This window comes from Patella vulgata, chromosome 9, assembly GCF_932274485.2.
Source record: "Patella vulgata chromosome 9, xgPatVulg1.2, whole genome shotgun sequence".
Lineage (NCBI taxonomy): Eukaryota > Metazoa > Mollusca > Gastropoda > Patellidae > Patella > Patella vulgata.
This window is the reverse complement of record NC_065887.2, coordinates 10,810,173-10,822,339: the sequence shown is the minus strand read 5'-3', so window position 1 is coordinate 10,822,339 and position 12,167 is coordinate 10,810,173. Positions and strand designations below refer to the sequence as shown.

The 12,167-nt window shown below is 39.9% G+C and overlaps 1 protein-coding gene across 1 annotated transcript; it reads right to left on the bottom strand.

The window, feature by feature from the left end:
* Nucleotides 1-8,117: 8,117 nt before the first annotated feature.
* LOC126832656 (cartilage matrix protein-like) lies at nt 8,118-11,793 on the bottom strand. The gene is made up of 4 exons (XM_056103254.1): nt 11,655-11,793; nt 10,036-10,175; nt 9,296-9,529; nt 8,118-8,123 (listed from the first exon to the last, which is right to left on the bottom strand). Exons 1-4 carry the CDS (start codon nt 11,791-11,793, stop codon nt 8,118-8,120), a joined length of 519 nt encoding a protein of 172 aa, XP_055959229.1.
* Nucleotides 11,794-12,167: the final 374 nt, after the last annotated feature.

Genomic DNA, 12,167 nt, shown 5'->3' with positions numbered 1-12,167 from the left:
TGGTTATGGTATGTATACATGTATTTAAGTGATTTCAAATTATTTCACCAGGCATGAGACGACAAAGCTTTTGGTTCAGACATTGTGTGTATTATTATTTCAGATCTTGCTAGTATAACACAAATATTTACCTGATAAAGGTATAGATCTAGTAACATCATTTACTTTGGCCTTTAATTCAGAACCATTATACATCATCGTAACGTCATTATAACCCGGCCGCTGGAAATACAAATATAATATACATCATCGTAACGTCATTATAACACGGTCGCTGGAAATACAAATATAATATACATCACCGTAACGTCATTATAGTCCGGTCGCTGAAAATACAGATATAATATACATCACGGTAACGTTATTATAATTATAATTTCCACATAGTTAAGTGTAACAAACCCTTTCAACAGGTCATATAGTAATACTATATATTAAAGATCTCATTGGTATTTTGCAGTTATACCATATATAACATATCTAATATTTAGTACCAACTCGTACCAAGTCATTGACGATTTAGAAACCAGATGGAAAATTCATTTTCCCGCCATTCCTTGATTCGTAAAACCAAAACCAGAAAGCCAAATAAATGTAAAACCCCACTTAAGGCCCTACTCCCTGTCACGTATAAGCGGGAAATCGAAACCACGCCACTTGACTCAATGGCGGACCCTATAATGTAACACGCAAGCGTTAACCACTCGGGACAGCGGCACCACGGTCTACTGCCAAGGTTTCATTTACGTGCACGTCCATCAATGTGTACACGGTACCACGGTTTATCGTCCAATCCGAATGACTATTGCCCTTGTCAGGCTCCTTACTATGCACCACTTACAAGGGGGAATCACGCAAACGAAATAAAGATGTACTTTTGATTAGATATAAAATTAACTTACCGCTGGTAATGTTAGTTGCACTGGTGCTGGGGAGGTTGTGGTTTTAATGGAGAATGTAATATAGTCGTGACCTCCTAGAACAAGAATGGAAGGACCTTGTCCATTGATTCCGTTGCAGTTTGTGATGATGGCTTGTGGTCGATGATGTGCAGATCGCTGGGCATGTGTTAGATGATGTGCAGATCGCTTGGATCGCATTTGTATTGGTATCAAGTCATATTGTAGTGGACCAAAAGAGGTCTTATCAACTTTCACATCAAATGATCCACCTGTCTGAGCTGAGCCTAACGATCCAGTGTTCGATTGTCCACCACTGGCTACTGAAGCCACCCCAGCAATATTAGATGATGATGAACCGGAAGGAGAATTGCCGGACGACGATCCACTTGTGGAAGAGGATGACAGCGAGTTTACGGAGCCTTGGCGTGGGCCACCTGCACCAGCACTAGCACTGGGGCGTTGGCCACCAATAGCTTTCATCAACCGATTCATGTCAATATTATTACCACCCGTATTCAATCCGGAAATGATCCTTGAACCGCTGATGCCCGAGGGTAGCTGACCACCCATCGCTTGTACCAACCTGTTCATATCGACATTATTTCCTCCAGAAGTGCCCGTATTGGTCGTTCCAGAAACAGTCCATGAACCACCTCCACCTACACCAACTGGCAGCGACCCTGTTCCAACCTTTACAACACTTGGCTGTCCGGTGTTTCCAACAATCCATCGTCCGCCGCTTCCACCTTGCACGACCCTCGTGCTACCTTGATTTATACCACCAGATATTGGTATCATAGCTTGTGCAAGGAGATCTGATAAATCCAGAGTTTGAGGGAATGATCCCACGCCTGATTTTATGACCTTGTTATTTGGTCCCGAAATTACCCATTGTGGGTATCCTTGATTCCAAATAATTCTCATGAGTAATGAACCCACTGGGACCCTAACGTTTGGTGTACTGCCCAGTCCGTGTTGAGCAATTTGTCCATTTCTACTTATAACAACCCACTGGCTGACGTTGCCCAGATTAATATCGAAGAAACCACCCGCCACGACTTTTTGGGAGCCCATAAGGTTTGTAGGAATTTGACCTGTGCCGGATCTTAGTAGTTGACCATTAGGCCCAATAATAGTCCAATCTAATTGTTTTGTCCACCCGCCGCTGCCCGATCTTCCCATAAGTTCGTTAATAACATCTGCTGGTATGGCATTACCGACACCGGAACGTATCGTTCTTCCATCGGGCCCTACAATCTTCCACATACCGGAACCAGTTATAAAACTTCGTCCCTGACTATCAGTTGTTGTGCTGGCTGGTTGCTGTACCCATCTACCGCCCTCAACTCTGGTTTCGGGAGCCCCGGACGATGAACCGGATTGAACTACCCATTGGGCATCTACATTGATACCTGATGGGCGATTATCTGTCGGATACATATCTGGAACTGTCTGAGCGGATCCGCCACTGCCAACAATTTGCCATCCACCCCGTCTGGGAGGACTTGGAGTTGCAGGAATCGGATTAGTAGGCTTATTTTGAGATCCGCCTGTCATTTCGCGCAGAAATTCCCAGGACGTTTGTGTTTGATCAGGCGCCATAGCGTCAGTATTATCTGTAACCCATCTTCCATTGATCCATTTTCCACCATAGAATTTCGTTGTGTCGTACTTCCATGCATCGCTCCTCCTATTCCCAGAATCGTTTGTCTGTGTACCAGTGGTGCTTGTATTGATGGTTTTTGTTATATCAACATTGGCGTTTCCTACAGAATTTACACCTGTTATTCCACCGGATACAGTACCAGTGTTTCCTGTATCTTTTGTTCCCGAATCTGTTCCTGTTTTGCCAAACAAGCCAGTGTTTTCCCAGTTTATTGCTCCTTGAATAGTTCCTTGAGTCCCGGTCCCTGCATTGCCCGTAGTTCCTGTGTTTACTCCGGATGTTTGGGAAGTTTGAGTCCCGTCTATGTTGGTCCAACCGCTCGTTCCACTGGCAATTGTATTAGAGCCTGTACCAAATGAAGTTCCAGTATCAGTAGAGCCCACCGCGCCATTGTTCCACCCGCCGTTACCATTGGTTTCCAATATTCCTGTCCACATTTCCCCAGTTCCCATACCCATTTGATTGTTCATATTACCCCAAGATGAATCAAAATTGCCCGAAGTAGCCCATGAATTTGACGCTGTGTTTTGATTTTGACTTCCCATTTCCATATTTGTAAAACCCGATCCAGACATATCGGATACTGTCCAGACGCCACCTTGATTGTTTGTTGTCAACCAGGTTCCTCCAGTTCCTGTACCAGGACCTGATATTATCACCCATGTACCATATGTCCCCATACCACTGAGATCTGTCCATGTACCGGTAACTGTATGCCCACCGGTTGTCGTGCCTGTCCAAGTTCCAGATCCTAGTCTATGTGGCCCAATCCAGGTTCCACCGTTTCCCATACCAAACTGTCCAGTCCAAGAGCCGGTTGTTGTGCTAGCTGTTCCACTCCAGGAGCCGGTTCCTCGCTCAGTAAAGTGGGTGGCTCCAACTCCACCCGTCCACATGTTTCCAAGTCCGATACCACCAGCACCAGTTCCATAACCATTTACATCCGTCCACAGGCCTGGCCACAAATTGGCACCAACTCCGTTACCTGACCAAAAAGCATTTCCAGCTGCCCCTGTAGCGTCGGCCCACGAAGATCCAGATGCCCCTGTATTCATTCCCGATGTCCCTGTCGCCCACCCGTGCAGTCCATTATGTCCATTCCATGAGCCACCTGTACCGGAATTCACTGTCCCTACCCACGTTCCATCAATGCCACCAGAACCAACCCATGTGTCACCAGTATGTTCGTTAGTTCCAACCCAAATACCATCTGAACCGCTCATCCATGACGATCCACTGCTACTACTATTAGTCCAGGAGTTAGTGTTCTGATCCCAGACCCACGATCCTGTTCCTGTGCCCCAATCTCCTCCAGGACTCCACATTCGATACCTGAATTTAAGTACCAGCTCAGGCCCAAAATCAACTCCTGCAAATCTCCAAATATTAATTCTGCTCTTTCCATTAAACATAGCTGTTCCCCTATTGCTGATTCTGACGTTATCAACGCCCGCAATGACACCATTTGAAGACATATCTTTTACGCCGTGATCAAATGTGTAACGAACCGACGAAGAACAACCTTTCAAAGAAAAATATGGAATTAAACAATTATTTTATGTCATAAACGACACCATTCTATAACACTGTATTATTATGTTTGTATCGATTCTAAGTTTATGTAAATTATAGAAATAAATAAATAAATTATAATTAGAAAAGTTATGGATATGTTTTTTATTTGTTGTTGTTTATTTTGCAATAATTAGACTTATTCCAGCCAGAGAACCCAATTTTTACGCGTAGTTTTAGTACTTTATATAGTTTTATCTTGCGTTCGAGTATACACCTCAAAGCTTCACTAAATACAGATTAGGTTTACATAAACCAAATGATTTATTTCAGGACACCGTCACCACCACCAAGCTTGATGTAAAAAATACCATCTTAATGAATTCTGCCCTTCAGAGTTTCCTGGTAAAAACGGTTTTAGGCCAAGGCTGTAGACCAGTGTCTTTTCACAGACAACAGGAGGTAGCAACAGAGGACATAGGGCCAACATAAACAGAAGGCAGAATACAGATGAACTGAGGGCGATGGGACAGAGTGTTATAGAGGGGGGGGGGGTTACATTAACAACCACCACCATAACCATTACCACCATTAGTAACAACATAATCAAAAAGGGGCATAGGATTATGTTCACCTTTCTTGGGAATATTTTGGCCCACTGGTGCTGTTATACATGTACACTGAGACTCACTAAATACAGAGCCCGGTGCACAGGGGCGAGATAGATTACCAAAACCAGCGATATATTCTATATAGAATCTGATATCAGGATCACGTCGTAAGGTGCAGACAGCTAATAAATAAAGAATACATAAATATATATACATACATACATATATAATAGATTTGCATAGCTGAACGAAACATGGGTCGTTTATTTCCAACAATGGTCACCTTCTGACCATGTTTCAATGGTAAATTATAGAATCGAAATAGGATTATTCTTTATGCTAGGTTCCCACTGTCGTGAGATGCGTAACGATAGAATTGTCCCTTTTGAGTCCACGATCCGGTACGTGCCGATACGTTCGGATACGTTTCTATACGATCAACACGATTGCTGCGACTGACGTTAATATAATATGATAAGACATGTTAGCATCCCCGCGATTACTCTACGATTAAAACCACGGTTTCATTTCTTGCAATAATCGTGTTAGTGGGAACCTAGCATTAACAAAGTAGGACTGTGTATAGATGACACGTGTTTTATTATCAACTATCGCTTTAATAGAGTATGTCATGAGTGAAGATGACCGATTCGGTAATAAACGACCCTTGTTTCAATTCGTTTAATATACATTTAGATAGATAAAACAATAATAATATATCTATATAGAATATATACCTTAAAACCATTGATCATCCTACCGTGACCGTAGATATTAAATAATTATAATTATATAAGCATCTTTATATAAACAGTGCTAGGTTTAAAACCATTGACCATTCTACAGTGATCATACATATTATCTATATATAAGCATACTTATAAACAGTGCTGGATTTAGATGAGGAGATGCCCTTGGTTGGCTATTCCACTTATGAGGCTGCCCCCCCCCCACCCCCACTCGCACACGATTAGAGCGAAAGCATGTCTAGAAGATAATTCAGCGAAGCTGATGCATGGTGACGGATGTTTAAGACTATAAATTTATACACGTTGTGCGGAGGCCCCCTTTGATCGTCAGGTCCTAGTCATCTCCCTGGAAAGCCTATAGATAAATCCGGCAGTGCTTATAAATCATTGCTTTACCAGAATATTTATAATAACATTATATTTGATTGAGCGCTTGTGATATAATATAGGAAGCTATATATAAGGTTATCAATACGTGTGTGTGTAGTGTAAAGTTTAAAGGAAAGCCGATACAGATCTTTTTTAAAAGACAGTGTTTATTCTTTTCTTGTTGAATTCTCATTGCCCAATATAACGAATTTCTTGTTGAATTCCCATTGCCCAATATAACGAATTTCTTGTTGAATTCTCATTCTATACCAATTTTAACGAATTTCTTGTTGAATTCTCATTCTATACCCATTTTAACGAATTTTATGTTGAATTCTCATGCCATTCCCATTTTTACTAATTTCTTGTTGAATTCTCATCCCTTTCCCATTTTAACGAATTCCTTGTTGAATGCTCATTGCATACCCATTATAACGAATTTCTTAAGGAATTTTCTTGTTGAATTTTATACCCACTGTATCGACTTTTCTTCCACCCGTATGCACTGCTCTGGTGATATTTTTGGCTAAATCTTTAATTTCCAATTTTTACGATTTACGGATTGTTTATGAATAATATAAATAAGAATCAATATACCTGACATTCAGTTTTTATCTGTAGTGAATTTCTATCCAATTGGATAAACTATTTAAGAGCAATGTATACAACATTTTGTGGTGTTTTTTGCTTTGTTTATTTTTAAATAGTGCTATAGACCTTCCATTACTGTCTGATGATTTGGAATACTCACTGTTTGTAGTTTGATTTCTAGGGACGGGAGGACATTCTTCCTGACACCCATTATCTTTAATACATCCAACTGCCTCCATATATCTAGAACCTAATGGACAGCACTGGGGTACGGATCTTCTATTTTTACATACCCAATAAGCCCGACAACCCTTTCCGTCATATAGATGAACAGTATTATCAGCCAACGTTTTACAATTATCTAAAATAGTTTTGATCAAATAAAAACATTATAAGGATAACAATTACTACGAACGAAAAACCGAGGTCCTGTGTACACATTGGCGTGCACGTAAAAGAACCATTGAAAGTTGAAATTTGATATAAATCAGTCCATAATAAAGGGATATAGGTTATAAAGGAGTAATTATGTTTCCAAACATATAAAAACTGCTGCTCTTTATTTCCATTTCCAGGACAAAATCAACATTTTCACCGTTTGATCCAGGACAAATTCAACGTTTGATCGAGGACAAAATCAACATTTTTACCATTTGATTCAGGACAAAATCAACATTTTCGCCGTGAGATCCACGCTAAAATGTTACAAAAAAGAAAAACCAAAATATCAATGGTAGATAATGTCCTGACTTAGCTTTAGTTGACTACAAAATGGGGCCATAAAAAGGCTTTATTTATATCAGCCGATGGTTGTCCAATTTTCAGTTCATCAGCCTTTTGGAAATAGCAAATGGAACTGAACCATTTTAGTCTAATATGGTAGATAAAAGCAAGTCATGTCCCGACTTAGCTTCAGTTAAATACAAAAGGGGCCCATAAAAAGGCTTGACCCAACATTTTTTTTATTTATATCGGCCGATGGTTGTTCAATTTTCAATTTATCAGAGTTTTGTAAATATCAAATGGAACTGAAACATTTTAGTCTAATATGGTAGATACCAAAAGGCCCCATAAAAAGACTTGACTCAGCACTTTTTTATTTACATCGGCCGGTGATTGTCCAATTGTCCAAATATTAAATGGAACTTGACCATTTTATTCTAATATTTCTTTCTTTATATTTTGTTTTGGAAGTGAGTACAAATTTCTCAAATAACAACCAGGATGACATGTCATCTGATCTCAGTTTGACTGGTTACATACCATATGGACAGATAACACTTCCTGCATCTCGACAAGTTATAGCAGACTGGTCCCAGAATAAACCAAACGGGCAGGGTCGTATCACAGAACGGAATACTGTTCCATCCAAAAAGCACTGAACGTATTTAGAACAGTCACCAGGATACGGGTTATAACCAACTCCTTTATCGATGATGCAACCATCACACAAACCTGTAAGACAGAAAAATAACTGAATTTCGCTTGAAGTACGCAAAGCAAAACATACATTGTACACAGCAAATTTATGGGACCAGACTTTCTAGAAATATTAAGTATACACTGCTTATGTGCATTCACATATATTTATGTTGCTTGCAGTAACTTTAGAGAATTCAAGTTTTCTCTATTGGAATATCGATAGCAGTCATTCACCAGGCTGGCCAGAAGACAACAATGCTTTAAGAACAATTGCACATCCCAAATAATCACAGATCTATCTCTATGAAATACATATACCAGTCTCGCATATTATTACAAAATACATGTACCGGTGCAAATATTATTACAATATACATGTACCGGTTTCGAATATCATTACAATATACATGTACCGGCCTAGAATATTAATACAATATACATGTACCGGTCTCGAATATTATTAAATATACATGTACCGGTCTTGAATGTTATTACAATATACATGTACCGGTCTCGAATATCAATACCACATACATGTACTGGTTAACAATACGAACTTCTCAAATAGATCAAAAGTGGTATCAGGTGTTCTACATATAATAAGCAAATTAATTATTACCCAGTTCGATTAATTTTGAAGTTAGAAACAATATGGATACTTTTTTATGACATAGAAGAATATCGCATCAAGGAATACCGAGTTATTGTTTAAAGATAGAGAGAAGGGTGTATAAAAGCAATGGGAGAGTAAATGAAGGATGATGTACCTACCATCAGTAGTTGTTGGAGGTCTAGGTGTTGTAGTTGTTGTAGTTATGGGTGCGGCAGTGGTTGTAGTAACTATAACATAGTAGAATGTTTAAAACGCTGAGTTAAAACAACAACTTCAGTTCATTGTCTGATGATATCTAACTATCCTAACAATATGATTTAAATCTACGACAACGAAAAATATTCAAAGAAAAAATAAGAGTTTCCCATACTCGATATAATAAATAAGTATCGTAAATTTCCTGGTTTTACATAAGTGGTAGCATAGGGGGACTGGGTAGCTCTGGGCCGGGCTCTCGGATTAACTGGTTTCCTTGGCCCCTATCGCCGTGAAGTATACGTGATATAATGAGAAAACGAAACTAGCTTGATTCACCTTTCCCAACCCAAAATTATGTCAGTTATATTTGTCCAATCTTGGTCGATGGACCCCCTGTCCAATCTTGGTCGATGGACCCCCTGTCCCCTCTAGGTTTCGGACCACTCTGACGGTGGTTCGAGAGCCAGTCTGCCCCTGTTCAGCGAGTTACGACTGCAGACCAGAACTTCCAGGAATTGGATCCTCAAATCGCTTATTAACCAAGACGGCAGAGGACATTACTGGATATGTTTGTGTGTGATGCAGTCTACCTGCACTTACTATTATGTTATGATTGATCTACCTGTACAAATCAGATTTTTCAGAGTTGTTACCAAACCGACCAAAGCTCTGAAATCCCTGACAAAGAATAAATCATTCTGGGAGCTAGCTATATCTCTGAGCTCTTCCACGAAAATGTCACTGCCTACTCCAACGGCTATCATTGTAATCCCTTCAGCTTTAGCAGCCATAGCTTGGTTGATTGTATCGCTTGGTCTCCTTGATTTACCATCTGTGATGACTATGACAATTTGTGGAGTATTTTTTCTACCCTGGTATCCACTCATCTTCCTCGCCTACAAAATACCCGACGGTTAATACAGTGTTATTCTTTTAGAACATTTAATATCGTATAAAATGGATAAAGGGGTAGTTAGATTCATTAAGCCTGTTACGTATCATACTAGACACGTGTGAAACCCCTATTCATAGCATAGGAAGTGACGTCACGTCACTACCTCCCTTGTAGATTGTACACGTCCATTACATTATTCTACTATAATAAACACGTGATCTAATCAACTATTGTCCTCGTGGTCGTCATTACAACAAGGCTTGTTGACTTCTCCGTTTCCTCCCTTGTAGATTCCGTTAAGACCCAGTCAATGTATTTACGATCAATTGGAAAGCTGATGTAGCTGGCTTTGTCTTCTTGACTTACCATTGCGATACCAAGTTCTGTACTGGTACCCAAACCAGGCTGTTTGATGTTCATTGTCAGTTGAATCATTCGGCGTTTGCTATTGAAAGGACGAAGCTGAAGTACATCACCGATCTGTGAGCTGAAAACAACGATACCAACATTGATATTGGAAGGACCGATTTCTAAACTTGCTATCAACTGTGCCACGAACTGTTTTTCCCTGCCCCAATCAAGGGGCTCAATACTGTTTGATCCATCCAAAACAAAAATGACGTCAGCTGGACTGCGACAAGCGAAACCTGAAATTTCAAACGAACTGTGAGCTAGGATGTATGTTGTTTCGATAAAAAAATTTTTTTATTTTTTTTGTTATTTAATTCATATGTAATGCTATTTAAACAAAATGGTTGCTTTTCTGAGTGCCAGTTCATGTAAGACTTAAGTGCAGGGTTACGTCTATTGTGTGAGTACAAAGACATCATCTGGACCACTTGCTTTCCCTGGCGCCATCTCAAATTACTATAATTTCTCTTTATGAATCTTTCATGTTTAGTAGTTTATTATTTGTTCCATAAAGTATTTCACAAATAGTCTGTGGGTTGCTAGTTTGAAGTTAAGGTATTTATAAATGTACTCCGTTCTTTTTTAGGAAACTATATGAAATCGAATTACTTTATTCAAAAGTTAGGAGAAATATAAAAGTATTTACCTCCAGGAAGAAAAGGTGTCCATGGAGCAAACGGTGTAGTTGGCATTGGGGTAGTTGTGGTGGTGGTGGTTGTCGTTGTGGTGGAAGTGGTTGTCGTAATTTCTACAATTAGATAGAGAAACCTTGAAATTGGTAGGGTGGGGGGGTACCTTGAGATCTAAGAGGCCTCTAAACGCGCGTCTTTACCTTGGTTTTTCTCAGATGTGTTTAAAACACATTTTTATCTTCCTTGCGTCATGAGGGTGGGGAGATTGGGAGGAGCCTCATAAATGGAATAGCTTATACTAAACTTAGGCTTAGAACAGACACTAAGCTAGTTAGTTGACCGACATTTTAAGTCCTAAATCGACGATTTTAGCCAAAAACACTAGCATACTTCGAGAGTTTAGGGAAGTATAGATTCCGCTTCTAGTACATGATATTGAAAAGGTTTATCTGGTCCTTGTGTTTTGACAGATGTAAAACGGAGTAAAACCGCATTACAAAATAGTAATCCAAATTATGGATATGGCGGCCATTCAGGGCAGAGATATATTCTCGAAGTAGACAGATCTCTGTGTGCAGAATGTGGAATAGCCTACAGCCCCTTTTTATATATATCCGGCAGTGTCGTTGAGTAGGCTTACCCTCTCGAAAGATTCGTTACCTTTATCTTGTCAAGTGGAATTTGTATTGCTGTTCCAGAAACGGAAGCATATTGACCAACTGGATAACAAACTAAAGTGGATAAAAATCCCATTTAAATAGCGGTACATTATATCTATGCGAATCGTTGTTTACAATTGTATTACAAAATGTATATCTGTTGTTATTTTGTCACATCAACACGAGTGGGACTAGCCGAACAAAATAGTAGACTCACCCCAGCAGATAAGTTCTCTCAAACTTGCAACCAGGCCCTGCAAAGCTGTGAAATCCTGTACGTTGAACAGTTTATCAGGTGAAGAGGCTATTTCCCGAAGTTCGTCTATAAAGATCTGATCGGAAATACCTACAGCAATTATAGTGATTCCTTCTCGTTTTGCCATCCTTGCTTGACCAATGGTGTCTTGTGGTATTGTGGATAGACCATCTGTGATCACTATAGCAACATGTGGAGTATTTGATCGCCCTTGTAAGCGGAACATCTTTCGGACTTCACTGATACCCCCAGCGGTGTTTGTACCTTCTCCCAATTGGGTAAGGTTTCTGGCGATGCGCTTAAGCATGGATTTTGTTTTGTACGGTTTCAAGCCCGAAACATTACCAATAAATGTACTGTAGACCACCATGCCAATATTTATTTGTGTTGGCTGAACGGATAAACTGTCTATCAATATTTCCACGAATTCCTTTTCTCTTCTCCAATCTTCTTTCTCTATACTGTCGGAGGAATCCATAAGAAATACCACATCCCCAGGAACATTGCAATTTACCCCTGAAATACCAAATATAAATCTGGATCAAGGCTATAATCAACGCTTCCTTTTCTCAAGCATCGAGTTGTTGCGTCTTATTTATTCAGTTTTGGGGGGTTGGATGGCCGAATAGTTAACGTGTGCGCGCTGCACCATAAGGTCAGTCATTGAATCAACCGGCGTGG

Bases quoted from the DNA above. Each gene is read 5' to 3' on its own strand.
- LOC126832656 (XM_056103254.1), bottom strand. From the start codon at position 11,793: ATGCTTAAGCGCATCGCCAGAAACCTTACCCAATTGGGAGAAGGTACA. The intron at 10,176-11,654 runs GTCTATCCACAA...TTGAAATTTCAG, and splicing joins TGCTATAGTGATCACAGATG to GTTTCGCTTGTCGCAGTCCA. The intron at 9,530-10,035 runs GTTGGTATCGTT...GGTATTTTGTAG, and splicing joins TCGGTCCTTCCAATATCAAT to GCGAGGAAGATGAGTGGATA.